At 39.8% G+C, this 15615-nt stretch overlaps 1 protein-coding gene across 4 annotated transcripts in view; it reads right to left on the bottom strand.

Annotated features, from left to right (window-relative positions):
* Positions 1 to 15615, bottom strand: part of SH3KBP1 (SH3 domain containing kinase binding protein 1) — a 139761-nt gene that overhangs the window by 29868 nt on the left and 94278 nt on the right. For all 4 annotated transcript variants that reach the window (XM_081909203.1, XM_081909205.1, XM_081909204.1 and 1 more), the window contains 2 exons: positions 4393 to 4468; positions 2960 to 3054 (listed from right to left, as the gene is read on the bottom strand). In XM_081909203.1, the coding sequence (XP_081765329.1) occupies positions 2960 to 3054; positions 4393 to 4468 (171 nt within the window). The remainder of the gene's footprint in view (positions 1 to 2959; positions 3055 to 4392; positions 4469 to 15615) is intronic.

A 15615-nucleotide genomic window follows, 5' to 3' on the forward strand; every position in this document is an offset into this window, starting at 1 on the left:
GACAGAGCTCTCATTTCACATTTGTCTCTTAGGACACTTCTCCATGTTTAAATTTTTGGATTTAATGGCTAAACTTCAGTTTTGTTTAGTTATTTGTTTTTTCTCTCTCTGATTAGATTAATTACAGTGCTTTCACTGTTAACAAATAATTGTATCTTGTCTTCAGTTCTCATTTCTAGATACTGCTGTGTTGAAGAAAAGAAAAATCAACAGAATATAGTGGTACCTCAGGTTAAGTACTTAATTCGTTCTGGAGGTCCGTACTTAACCTGAAACTGTTCTTAACCTGAAGCACCACTTTAGCTAATGGGGCCCCCTGCTGCTGCCACGCTGCCGGAGCACAGTTTCTGTTCTCATCCTGAAGCAAAGTTCTTAACCTGAAGCACTATTTCTGGGTTAGCAGAGTCTGTAATTGAAGCGTATGTAACCTGAGGTACCACTGTATAAGGAAATAAATGTTGCAAGGACTAAAACCCACTGCATTTTGTTTTGTTATCTCTCTCTCATACACACATGGAATGTCAGTGAGTCAAATACTTCTAACCTATCATTTAATTTGATTAAATTCATATGTTAGCATATTTGAAAATCTTGATATGCATGTTACTTAGTAGAAGGAACTGCAAAATAACTTACAGTTTAAAAACAATCACTTTTTGTTAGAAGGAAAGGTCATCTTTAATATTTGCTTTTTCATTCCACATTATACGATAAAGCCAAGAACCAAAACAAATGAAGCGTGTCCAGGGAAAATGAGCTACAACTGTTCAACTGAAATGTCAGCTAATTTAACTAGTTAAAAATTTTCATGTTCTTTGGCCCTCCCAATGTTGTCGGATTACAACTGTCATCTTCCCTGACCACTGGCTATGCTTTCTAGAGTTGATGGAAGTTGTAGTCCAACAACATCTGGTCTGCCAACTCAACCTATATTCCATATTAAATATGGTGAGCCAGTAGGAATGAAAACAATATGGTTGAGGTTAGTTTCTGGTGGATCCTTGAACCCACTAGCAAAGTTTTTACTGACTGAAGAACAAAGGAGCAGGGAGGTGAGGAAACCTGAACAGGAGATATATCACCGTGACATTGGATCCCAGTCATATGGAAGTGACAACCATGTCTCAGAACTTCATTATCATGTTTCGGATACAAATGTGCTGCACTGCATGTTGAAATAGATAATAGATTTCCTTTCAATTTAGCCACCTTATTTCCTGTCATGCAACAGCTCAGTAGCCTCTAAACAAGTTTCTGAAAGATTTCATTTCATTTGATCTTATCTTATGCTCACTGACCTAGTTTTCAGTCTCTTGGAAAAAAGAAAGACGTAGTTACATGTTTTGTATGTGTGCTCAGAAAATACTCAAAAATAGCAACTCTTGCACATAAAGTGTCAACATTGTGCTTATTAATGAGGAGAGAAAAATTCTCATATTGATTTACAGAAACCATTCTTTAAATACTTATTCCTCTGAATAACTTCCATGCCTAAATGTTTCAAAATCCAACTCCACCAATCATGAGTTAAATTATTTGGAAAGGTTTTCCTCTATTTTCTTGATTCAAAACATCAGCAGAAGCCATTTCTAGTTCTGAGAGCAGGCACTTATCTCCACACAACTTGCACATGATATAGAAGATTATACCGGAATAAAAGGCTTGAAGAGTGTCAAATGGACACTAGTGACTTCAAAGCAATATTTGAAACTCTGTCATTTTATTGCAATAAAGGATTACACAATCCCTCTCGGCTGTTCCACCGCCCTCAGAAGTGCAGGGGGTGGCAGCCTAGGAGAAGGTATTTTCTGCCCCACCCCCTGAATTATGGAACTCCCTTCCCATAGAAGTGTGTATGGCACCTTCATTATACAGCTTTCGGCGAATGCTGAAGACGCACCCCTTTGCCCTGACTTTTGACACTTGAGGACACACCTTATTTCTGTAATTTTGTTTAAAAGTTGTTTAAAATATTGTGTTTTAATTGTTGTGACCTGCCCTGGGACCTTGGGGTGAAGGGCGGGTAATAAATGTTAATAATAATGAAAACAATAATTTTAAAAATCAAAGCATACTTATTTCTGTGTGATTGTGAGTTGGCATGTATCAGTGATGGGGAGAATTTGTGGTAGGGCTGTAGCAAATCCCATCTCACTGATTTGCTCAATTGGAAGGGCGAGTTTACATAGACCTTCTGCTCCCCGTAATAGCAATTTCAGGAGGGGAGGGATGTATATCACGGCAGCAGCTATGGCTTCCTATACATTTTATTTCTCTCTCACCAGGGCTCTTGGCTGCCATGCTTCTCTTCCCAGATCCCCCTGGGATTGATGCTAGCATAGCCACACTCCTATTGTCAAGTTTCCTTCCTAGAGTGCCTTGGGGGTTATGTTAGCAGGGACATGCTAGTGTCAACACATTTCTGGGACACTGTGGTGAGGAAGCTTGGCAGTCAGAGCTCAGCTACTGAAGCTGCCATCAGAGAAGGCAGCTTTTAAATGAAAATCAAGTGAGAATAATATGATCTCTATTGTGGTACATGCCTCCTCCCTCTGAAAACTGTTGGGGTATGTGTGTCAGAACTGTGCTCAATAACAATTTTCTATACAGTAATCAGTGTTCGAAACTCCCATTGTTCCAGGCGTGTTTTGCGAGAGGGAATTTCATTAGCGTGAGCAGTTTCTGAGCTCTGGGTGCAGTACTGCGCCTAAGATTTCAGATTAAAACTGCAGAGTGGAAGGAAAGGGGGACCAGAAAACCAGAAGGAAAACTGTGAGACTTTTTGAAAGACACAATTAATGTTTTACCTGTGGCACATAATGCTTCTGAAGAATAACCAGCCTAAAAACTTTGCCTTATGGTCATACACAAGCACTCAATTAGATCATCAAGTGTCAACTGCATTTTCATATGAAAACACATGACTTAAAAAAAAACAACCCAGAAAAATTACAATTACCTTATTGACAAGGGTGACAATATCGCCTTCTTTGATTGTCAGTTCATCTTCATTCTGTGCTTCGTATGAAAATAAAACTTTGCAATATTCCTTTACTGAAAGAAAAACAACAACAGTGTATTTCAATATACTGTCCTACCAAAATGCCCATGTAATTTTGAAACAAACGTATTTCCCAATATTTTTTCTAGGCAGCTGGTTTTAAAAATGTATGAAGCACTTTAGCAGATAGAGAAAAATAATGATTTTTTCTGTAGAAACAGTCATTTGATAAAATTATTGTAGCCAGAACCATTCCATTAAAATACTTTAATTGGAAAGGCTGTGCTCATTTCTCATTCACACTAAGGCTGGGTGCAGCCACTTCCCATGGGGAATAACAGAGCCTTGCTATGCACATAGTCAAGTGGGAGGTCACCATTAACATTTTTAATTAATAGTTTTTACTACACAAACACATAACAATTCAACATAAACATGCCGTTACAAAAAAATTATAACATTTATAGAAAAGAGAAGGCATTAGGGTTTTTTTGATATGTAGGAGTACTGCATATTTTAAGCAAGTAAAGGGACATGAGTGGATGGGAGATATGGGAGACAAGTGCAGATCTCCCATTCCCCATAGTGGTCAGCTGAGCATGTCAAGAATAAATAAGCAGTAAAGCTTATGCCCTATGATTTCTATTTGGAAATGTGTGCACATGAATCTTACTAATGATCATTCTTATACTTCAGTTCTATTTCCTCTCTTCCTTTGATTTGTTACCACCAGAAAGAATTGCTAATACTAGTAATTCAACATTTTAAGTAACATAATTAAACCAGTGATTTCCAAAAGTGTCTTTTTTTTAAAGGGGGCAGCAGCTATTAGCAACAATCTTGTCTAAGTAGATAAGTATGTAAAGTATGAAAAACTGACAATAATTTAGACACCAGATTACAAGTCAGTTTCTATCCAATGAAGCAAAGGTAAGCAAACATTTTTAATTATAGGTTTCAGGCACTATTCATAGCGCTAGAAATACCCTACTATTTTTATTTCCTCTTGGAGACTTTATCATCTGTTTTTCAAACACAGAGAGTAAGTAAGAGGTGTGTGTTTATTTCCCCAAGACACACCTGCAAAATGCACATTTTAAGAGAGAGAAAACACAAAACAAATTGGATTTCTCTAAGAATTTAAAGTGCAAGTTAATCCAATATTTGGTGGTAGGGATCAGGTTATAATATAAAACAATGCAGGTTTTAAAATCTGTAAAGCAAAATGTCTTCTCTCTCAGCATCTTTAGCCCAAAGCCCTGTGGCATATTTTCTTTATTATTTTTGAAATTAGGAAATTGCTAAGAGATGAAAGTTCCCTAAATTTCCCCAGACACCTAGATGCTCTGAGCACAAAGAGAAGGGAGGGGTATCCCAGCAGCAAGACCTACCCTTTGTCCTGTTGTCCACTTCTATTTTTGCTGGCTCCTGAACTGCTGTGGCTGTGGGTATTCTTTTTCCAACTGTCTGTAAACATATAAACTCCTCCTCTTTATTTTATTCTATCTCACCAAAAACTCAGCAAGAAAGTAATGAACATAACGTCACAATTCATGTCATTGTTCAATCCTTTTAAAAAAAATAATAATTAATTATTGATGTTATTCCCTCAGGCCTTACCTGCCAGAATTCCTTTAAGAAATGTAATTGTTTAGTTAACTGCCCCCTTGTGACCTTATAATTACATCCCATTCTGCGCCAATGAATTTGAATCCCTGTAATCATATGAAATATCAAAGCTCTGCTGACAAGTGAATATCCCATCACAAGCACTTGTACATGGTATGCAGTAATAATTGACTATTAAATACTTCCAATCATTCCAAAATGTTTCACTTGGGAGTAAAAAGCTGCGGATATAAGTTGTCAAATAGCTACACCCAAAAGAAACAACACTGCATACATTAATTGGTATATGGAACCCAGTGATGTGAGCAGCATTTGGTCAGATGCAATAACTACCAATGAAGTTCTGGTATTCAAAGTAGCAACTTCAGTTGAACAATTTGAGATAGGATTATTGACTTTTATATCTATAGGCAAGTGAGGCTAAGCAGGACACTGAGCTTTGGAGCAGCTCACCTTCTTGAGAATTGACAAGACATTGACCTTTCCTGAAAATAAAATAAACAGCAGAGGAACAAAATGCTATATAAAAGACCAAAACAGAGTTATTCGCTTGCAGAGGTCTACCTTCTCCTCCCCCTTTTTTTTTTCTTTTACACTATCATCTAAACACACATAGCCCAGATTTTAGTTGTGGAAGAACATTTTTCAGAATTCATTAGGCAGAAGCAGAGGATCTCAAATGAGATAATCCAAAATTTATGAGGGTGTCGGGCAAATCTGTCTGATGAACTAATTTAATTAATTAGCTAAAATGGTTGCATAAAAGAACGCATGGTGGCAAGGGAGCAAATTGTCTTCTGGCAGGCTGTTTGTATGAAAAGCGAAATAGTTGATTTATGCTTGAAGGGGCAAAGAGGTGATCCTGCCAATTAAGTCCATTTGTTTTTATACTGATGTCATCTGCCAGAAGGGTTGCCAGATGTTTTTTTTTAATGTGTCTTTTGTTTGAAGTATTGGTTCTTACTCCAGATTAAGAGCCCCACTTAACAGAATGCCCCTCATTTCATCTCCGCCACATTATGTTTCTGACATCTCATAAAATACAGAGTACTATTTTTGCAACCAACACTATTGCCCTCTGATGTTACACAGAGGACACATGAATGCTGTGGTTCTTTACAAGTCCTTGCCATTCTCGGAAGCATTTCAAAACACAACACACCAAGCACCTCTCATCTCAGGTGTCTGAATTTGAACCTTTCACTATCATCAGGCTTAAGAAAGAAACAAATACAAATAAAGGTGAAATTAGGGGAGATTTCTGGCTGAGGGCTCTTTGAGATCTTTTATCCTCCCATTTTATATCACAATGAAAAGTCACACAAAATTTACACTGGTAGGCCTCAATGATTATGGAAATCAAAAGTTACTTTTCCCGTGTTCAATAATGGCTTCAAACACATCATAAATTAAGCCAACACAATGGCATGGTAATTTTAAAACTATGCAAAGAACTCTAAGATTAAATGGGGTGGGGCACAGAAGAATGCAAAAGGAAGCTGTGTGCACTATAATATGATTTGGACAGGATTACTGCAAACAACACCCATATTAATCTTGGTGTAAGCTTGTGGTGTGTTATACCAAGTAACAGGGTATCTACATGTTCTAGACTTCAATATCAACTCCTAGCTTCTTATTTGCACGTATTTTATTCAGGGATTCTAAGACTAAAAATTATACTCTTTACATCACACTCTGTTTCGAACATGATAATTATGTGGAAAATGTAGGAAGCACAATGGTATCCTGCTTCCTGTTTATGCCCTCTGTCTTTTTCCAAATTAGAACTTTCAAATTCCCACCTCAAATGTGGAGATATGAAAGTTCTATTTTAGACAAGAAGAGTGAGGAAAAGAAGAACACATGAAATTTGCACGTTCTACTCCACAACATTATCACATCTCAAGATGCTTAAAACAGATTTTTCATTATTATTTGTTATTTATTATTATTTGGCCTGTTCTGATGAATGTATCAGCTATATGGAACAGGGGAGCCTGAGGAAACCTATCTCACAGCTCTTCAAAAATATGATTCAGATTCCACATAAAGTCTAGGTATCATCTGTCCATTTAGACTTACGTGTTTTATATTTTTAGCATGTAGGGCTTACGTGAACGAGTTGCCCACACATGGATGTCCAATGAAACAGGTGGTTGTGGTTTATGGTCTGACCAGCTGCAGTCCCACTCTCTCACCAAATGCAGTTGGCAAGTTCATCAGAAGTGGCTCACTGGTTATCCCAGTAGCAATATAGAGTATACAGAGGGGGAAAGAAGAGCTGCTGCTATAGTTTAACTTGATTTATGTTCTTTAACTGTGCTGCACATTATTTAACCTTAGCTAGACAGAAATATTTTATCTATTTATTTACAAAATACCCTACATTACATAGTAATCACAGGGCATTTTCAACATAGTATAAAGCGCATTATACACAATAAAATGGTGAAATGTAGCTAAAATTAAAACCAGTTATTTAAAAGTCAAATTGAAAGCAGTTAATGGAAACCATAAGACCTTAGGCAGCACAGATTAAATTAAATTCCTCCAACACCTTGAGACCCCAGTAATGCCCTAACCCAGTGTTTCCCAACCTTGTGCCTCCAGCTGTTTTTGAACTACAGCTCCCATCATCCCTGACTAGCAAGACCAGTGGCAAGGGATGATGGGAACTGTAGTCCAAAAACAGCTGGAGGCACAAGGTTGGGAAACACTGCCCTAACCATCTATGCCTCTAGGAGGGGGGAAATGACACAGTAAGGACACCCCTACAGAGAAGACTCTATTCACAATGTCATTCCATAGAGGGCGACATCCATAACTTTTGCCTACATGAGATGGGCTACCAGGGGTTCTCCAGATGTTGTAGATGACAACTCTCATCATCGCAGACTGCTGGCCATGCTGGTTGAGGCTCATGGCCCCTGGAGCAAATTATTGTAATGTACAACTACCCTTTAGAATAGCTACTAGAATTTAATCATCTTAGAATCTAGGACCTAGATGATCCAGTGGCAAAGAAATAAGAAGATATCACAAGATTTTGAGAAAAAGAAATCTATGAAATACAAGAAATGTGAAGTGTTGTAGTTAAGCCTAATAGCAGATGTTTGAAAGCAAAGTTGGATTTGCTGTGGGGTTTTCTATACCTTACAGCAGGCATAGGCAAACTCTGGCCCTCCAGATGTTTGGGAATACTTTAAATAATGGAAGAAAACTGGTTACCATTCTTTCCTCTGCCTACTACTTCTTTTTTTAAGATAGCTATTCAACCAAGTGATATATTTTCTTTTGCTGCCTGGATAAAAATATCCAATGTTGTTGAAGTGATCTGAGCACAGACTTCCAAATTACATGTTGCTAAGTATAATACTAAACACTAATTTATAGAGTGAGAGGAGCTGGGATAAACTATGCAGTACAGTAGCTAGAAGGAAAGGTATGGCAGGTGTCTCATTCAGAAATCCTATAATCCTGTTTTAGTTAGCTGTTTACCAGTTATTCTGGAAAGAGAGAGGCCCTTGTACTATATTTTATTCTGTGTACATTCCTCATTGATGAAAATAGCACAGAAGAGAGCATCAGAACCTTTATGCATTAGATTGAAATACAGTGATACCTTGGGTTAAGTACTTAATTCGTTCCAGAGGTCCTTTCTTAACCTGAAACTGTTCTTAACCTGAAGCACCACTTTAGCTAATGGGGCCTCCTGCTGCTGCCGCGCCACCGGAGCACGATTTCTGTTCTCATCCTGAAGCAAAGTGCTTAACCTGAAGCACTATTTCTGGGTTAGCGGAGTCTGGAACCTGAAGTGTATATAACCTGAAGCGTATGTAACCTGAGGTACTACTCAGTATGTACCCACTGTACTACTAACCTAATGAAGAAATGGCAAATAATACCCTTTGGCCAATATTGTATTTTAATCATTTGTCTCTAGAACTTTAATGAAATTGGGGTGCAGTGATTTGCATCTGTCTACTTATTTCTTGCTCACATCAAATCTAGTTAGTCTCTGAAATTTCTGGGAGTACCAGTCCTAAATCAACAACAGTTGTTTTCTGACATATATACTGTAGTCTACATTAAATCAAATTGTACTTTGAGAGCAGTGAACACAACCATCAGGCCTGTGTCAGAGGCTTGAAATTAATGCCTAGGTTGAGCAGTTCTCTGTTCTCAGCTAGTCATGTGCACTCATAAGAGGAATCTGGCCAGCATCCTGCTCTCACAGTGTCCACTGACAAATCACAATATGTAAGCTTTTTCAACGCAACTTAAAATGTAAGTATGCAGTACACAAAGCTTAATCATATGACTAGCAGATGCTGCACACATGACGGGTCGACAATTGGCAGTGAACTGACATATATTGAGTCCACTGAATTAACCCAGCCCCAAACTAACTTCATTTAGTATAGGTTAGATACAGAATATAAGAACAATGAGAATCAATTATCAATCAAACTTCCAAACCATATTGAGAATCTGTCAAATTTAGACTTCCAGCCATGTTTGCATTGTTCAAACAAATATACAAGAAACTATATGCTTTGGGAGAAAATGTTAGAAGCAGCAGTTGTGGAAGTCTGCTCTCAGGCAGAGAGTATTGAATGCACTTTACGCACAAAGAGGGTGCTTTGGTCCTCATATGTTGTTCCCACTACACTTTGCTAATGAACCACTGTAGAACTAGCATAGACAATGAAATCTGCGCAACTGACTTCCCGTTGTGTGGAGCAAAGGTACCCATGTCCACCAGAGAGTTACTCCCCCTGTGGTCACCATAGTGAATTACAGCACCCAGTGGTGCCAGGTATATTGGGCGGAGGGGGCTTCAGCTCCCCCAATATTTTTTGGCAAGGGACAGCACTGTTGGTTTCTGCTTCCTTCACTGTGCAGCGAAGTGCTTGTCACGGGACAATGTTTTGCATTCCACAGTCAGAGAACTGTTGGGTTTCCCACGGGAATGGGAGACTGGATGTGACGTACACTGGTTTCCTGTTTTTCACTGTTCTCTCGGTGTTCTTTGTTTCCGAGGAGAGTGAGTTGCTCTCTCTGCTCTCGCAGAGGCAAGATGCCTGCTTGTAATCTCTCAGCATTGAAGTGTAAATAAAGTAAAGTTAAGCATGTGGCATGTACTGCTCATCCTTCCGCTGTGTACAGGAGTCTGCAATTACAACAAGCACAACCCCCCCATATTGAGGGAGCCACCATGCCCTGCCCTGCCACTGCTGGAGCCAGGTGACGGCTGGGGCGAGTGTGGAGAACAATCTTGCTCACCCCAACAATTGCCCACGCTCATCCCATCCACAGGGTGGGTGCCACAACCAAGAAGGCCCTCTGCCTGGTTCCTTGTAACTTCATTTCGTGAGTGAAGCATTTCACACAGGGGTTTTCTATAACAACTGCAACAAATCCTTTTCTCTTATATTAGAAAAAAGTTGGTCTGTCTTGTTCCAAAATTATGTACAAGAGTGATAGTCTCAAAATCCATTTTGGCATATAAGCGGTATGTTAAAAATTATAACCATCATCCTCTTGTCTGTTTTAGTTTGCTAATCTCTCAATTATTGCTTATGGTTAAGAAATGTAAGCTTCTTCCACTCAGGAGGTTTTACTGAGATTTATCTATCCAGATGATGTGGGATGCAGGAAGGGGACAGCAGCAATTTAGGTAGAGCAGATGCCGTCAGAACAAGCAGAGCAAATCTTATTAAAAACACAGACGAATAAGAATGCCAATGACACAAAGTTAAAGGAAGAAAAGGAGAAGCCCAGTCAGTACATTACACTCTCCATTGCTCCCTGATAAAGAAGCAAAACCAAAAAGATCAGAAAATTAAATGAAATAAATAAAACATAAATCAAAAGCTCTTGGATTGCTTGGATTTGCTAAACTGATGCAAAAAATATGGAATATGCTGCAAACTGTCAACACCCAATAATAACCATTCTAATTAAACCTACATCATTTTGCAAATTACACATCACTGGAGTTTCAGAGATATTGCCTAGCTTTTTGTTTACAGAGGTGTACAGAAACAAGCAGAACTAGAATCTTACTGTCAAACTAGTTGTTGCATCAACAGTCACGCCTATTATTCACATGCCTGACACATTCACATCAAAACGGGCATTTTTCTAAGGAAAATGTATAACTGAGCCGTGGGATGTCTTCCTTCACACACATAGCATATGCCACAACAACACACCTGGGGATTTTGCTTGTGCACGTGCATGCTTTGTTGCTTGGAGTCACATTTCATAACATTTGGAAGCCTGCACAACGTGGGAGGAAATCTGCAGAACTGAAAATCTGACAACACTAATACAGCAGAGAAGTGCCTTAAGCATGTTACTAATGCTACTCGTTGCTAATCTAACTTCTCTTTTTGGTGAGCCCATAGAAGACTACAAGAAGTAGTAAAGAGCTACAGGTAATCCTCCCAAAATATTTACTGTCATCTTACTTGCTCCGCAAACTTTCAGTTATAAGATCCTATAATGCACTGACTTTTTTTTATTTTAAAGAAGGCTTAAAGGTGGTTAAAGAAGCATCTTGCATTTGCTAGCACAGACAGCAAAAGCTATTGTTGCTCCAGGGGCTGCTCCAGGGGCTGCTCATCCATCCATGCGCAGAGAAGTATATTTTCAAGTAATATCCCTCCAAACCCACATGTAACTCCTATGACACAGTCACATGGTATTCAGCAAGCAGAGGAAACTGAGCCTTCATTCACATGGCGGTTTGCTCTGTTTCTCCAACGATTTCCTGTTACTTTCCACATTATATTTGAGCTTCCACACAATGAAAAAAACCACTTCCAGAAAACTATTGGAACATAATGGAAGTTACAGTTATTTCCTGCCATTTTCATGGTTGAACCTTGAGGGAACACAAGCATGCTTGGGCGGAAATGGTGGAGTAGTAACAATGATGTTCATAGTTGTGTCACACCACTCCTGCAGGTGGTGAATGAAATTTTGTGCAACATGCTGATGTATTGATCAAAATTCCATAGTTCCATAGCACAACAGGTGCTGCAGTGTGAAAGGAACATGAGAAAAAAGTGTTGCTATGTGAATGGAAGTAGTGTATGGTTCATTATCTCACCTACTGTCATAACTTCTAACTTGGCTGAAGCACAGGGGTGTATAGGGTGTTAGGCGAGGGGTAGTACTTCTGTTGAGGGACGCATTGTGCTTCTTCTGGGATATTGCACATTCTTCTTCTTCTTGGTCCTCACTCTGCACTCAGCTCTTGCCTGTGGCTCCTAGAAGCTGTCAGCATGCAACAGCCTCTGCAACACCCCGGGAAATGGCTTTGACTGACCAGCTAAACCAGGTGAGGGTAGCCAATGGGTCTCAAACCCTCAGTAATGGACTTCCCGTGCATACGAATAAAGTCTCTTTTGGATTGAGCAGACGAGACCAGTAGTGGGTCCAACAGTCAAGATGGCTGTTTTTGCATGTGCAGCAGAGGGAAGCGAAGGGCAGATGGGGCTCATCAACCTGGGAAGGTAGCCCATCTAGGAGAAGGAAATCTCTGATCCTAAACCTCTGCTGCCTTGCAGGATATATTTGGGTAGAAGAAAAGGCTAAGGAGTAAACCCTACCCATTTCCGGAGTGGAGTCCCTAAGTTGGATGGTGCCTTGCACATCTCATTCTGACAACTCCTACAGCCAAACTGGTGCCAAATACATTGCTCTGCTTTCCCTTGCATCAGTGAGGCAGAGGAGGTGTCTTGTCAGCTGGGCAGCCCAAGACCTCCAAACACACTGCCCAGACTTGCACCCTGAGGAGGTAACCTCAGTGCTGCAAACACAGCAGTTTGACTTCACCCCCAGAGGTGTATTTGTCTCTCTCCAGACAAATGGATGCTAACAACAACTCAATGCAGCATGCCACTGATTCAAGGCAACAATTCAGGGACTGCACTCTCAATGGGATTTGAAGAAAATGATAGATAATAGAATGTCATCAGGATACTGAAGGCTCTGAAACAACAAGCTCCATTAGTTACAGGACACACGGTAAGTACCCTGTGGAACTCCACAAGGTAACGCTTATGGGTCAGAACAGGAGGCTTCTAAAACTAGGTTCTGAAATTTGCATGTCATGTAGCAATGGAACCACTGCAGAGCAATAACTGTATCTTTCCCCCAAACTTGCCACATAGCCCATGACTGATGGTACCAGAATCCAGTAAAATTAGCATGGTCTCCCAGTTTATCTACTGCCAAAGGAAATCTACCAAAATGGCAAAACCAATTTCTTTTCTAAGACCAGTCTTGAAACTTGACTAAAATGGATCTAGTAGCAATCATCCAAAGTGACTGTGGTAAAAATAAGCCTGTGGTGGGTGAAGTATGGAGAGATGGCAATCCAAAAAAAAGTAGATAATATAATACAACTCTGCTATTTAAAATTGAATGAACCTCGGATTATACAACTGAACAGAAATACAATAAAATATCAAATAGAAACTTCAAAACAGCAAAACAACACTTCAAAAATCCATTAAAAATCATGAAAGGTCAGGAACAACTTCAAATCTAAAAATTCAACAGCAGCTATGCAGCACATCCAATGTATCAATGGCCTATTTTTCTCTCTAAGTGGTATTCAGTGGTGACCCTTGGTCCAATAATATTTCCAAAATGCTATTTCATGCACTAATACAGTGACCCGCAGCATGTTTCATTGAAAATAAATTCTACTGAAATTGAAGTGGATTGATTCCACTTAAGAGTTTAGAATCAGAACACTTTTCTGCCTAAACCTATTCATGTCAACCATACACTGTGTTGAATATGCCTTCAAAGGGTATGAAGTTTGCACTCAAACATACACACACTCATTCATTCCTTCTCTTCCATCTGCTTACTTCTCTATTTCCCCTTTCCTCTGGTTCTGCTTTTCCCCTGGGGTAATATGCTCCCATCTTCCCTGCCCACCTCCAATACAGTTTCCTCCTCTCTGCATCACTCCTTGCCTGTGGGATTTGTGTATGTCTGCATGCACATGCTTGAGGTTTTTTATATATAAAATAAAATAACATCTGTGTGAATTTGTAACATTAATGAACAGTGAAAAAGGAAACAGGCAGCCCACACATTTTCCAGACTCATCCAAGAGTTAGCTTCTTCCATTGGCTATGAAAAGGAGTAGGAACTGCTGAGAATCTGTCAGCTGCTCTGAAATGTGCAATATGAACTTCAGATGTCTATGAAGTTATCTTAATATTCCTCTACAGCATGTCTACGAAGAGGATGACAAGGGAGCAATTGGGCTTGTGTGTAAGGACTGGGATCTTCATTGTATAGCCATATTGCTGCAGTAGAAGTCCAGAAAACTGTACCACAACAATTACAGTGGTACCTTGGGTTAAGTACTTAATTCATTCTGGAGGTCCGTTCTTAACCTGAAACTGTCCTTAACCTGAAGTACCACTTTAGTTAATGGGGCCTCCTGCTGCCGCTGCGCTGCCAGTGCACAATTTCTGTTCTCATCCTGAAGCAAAGTTCTTAACCCGAGGTACTATTTCTGGGTTAGCAGACTCTGTAACCTGAAGCGTATGTAACCTGAAGGGTATGTAACCCGAGGTACCACTGTACAGAGTTTCATTTGAGCAGGTCCAAGTTGAAACCTCAATGGATGTTATTACGATTGCTCCACTTTTCCAACATTATTAGTGCGGTGAGAATGAAGACCTCAACTCAATGTTTCTGAACACAATCCACCAGGAACCTTTTGCACAGACCTCTTTTAAATGAAGCAAGATGGGAAAGGCATAGATAGGCACACTCTTCATTTTAACAGAGCTTGCCTGTAGAAGGAGTAGTTCCAGGTGAATTGTGTCTGTTTGTGTTGTTGTTGTTGTTGTTACAAATTAGCAGTGTTTACTTCGATAAAGTAGCACTGAGCATATGTTGAGTTGCATTTCAAAATACCGTATTGTTCGCTCTATAAGACGCACCTGACCATAAGATGCAACTAGTTCTAGAGGAGAACAAGAAAAAAAAAGTTCTCTCCCTCTCTGCTCAGCGCCTCTCCAGCAAAGCGGGAGGAGAAACGGAAGGGGCTCCGTTTCTCCTCCCGCTTCGCTGAAGGGACGCTGTGCAGCTTTCCCTCTCTGCGCTGAACCTCTTCAGCACTGAAGAGGCACTGCGCAGCTCCCCCTCTCCATTTCTTCTCCCACTTCGTTGAAGGGGCGCTGCACAGCTCTCTCCCTCTCTGCTCAGCGCCTCTCCAGCAAAGCGGGAGGAGAAATGGAAGGGGCTCCGCATCTCCTGCCACTTTGATGAAGGGGCGCTGCACAGAGAGGGGAAAGCTGCACTCCCACTCTGCTCAGGAGACTTCAGGAGGCTATCGCTGAAGCCAGGAGAGCAATAGGGATCAGTGCGCACCAATCCCTCTTGCTCTCCTGGCTTCAGCAAAAGCTGCGCAGCCTGCATTTTTCGCTCCATAAGACGCACACACATTTCCCCTTACTTTTTAGGAGGGGGAAGCACGTCTTATAGAGCGAAAAATACGGTACGTCTAAAAATATCACAGACATTTCAGCGAGCTATGAAAATACTGTCCTTCCATCTAACTCTTTCTTGTTCTCTATTGTTCCCTTATCTACAGGAAGACCCACGGCATATGCAAAGTTGATACATTTATTTAAGAAGCTATGTAGCTTCATTCCATGTTTAAACAGAAGTGACAGACAACTGCTTTTCAAAAATACGAGATTAGAAATGTATAGATACATAAATATATTACAAAGTTGGCAAATAATAAAGTTTGTAACTCAAGGCAACTGTTTTGTATAATTACACAAACTCTCAACATCTTAAAAATGGCATTTATCAAACTGGGTTTCAGATGTAAGTCTAATAAGTGATGATATTTTAACCAAAATAGTGATGATATTTTAACCAGAAATAATAATCTTTTTCTGGAAGAACAAATAACAGGAACAAATACA

Source organism: Podarcis melisellensis (assembly GCF_964234715.1).
Source record: "Podarcis melisellensis genome assembly, chromosome: 4".
NCBI classification, from domain to species: Eukaryota; Metazoa; Chordata; class Lepidosauria; order Squamata; family Lacertidae; genus Podarcis; species Podarcis melisellensis.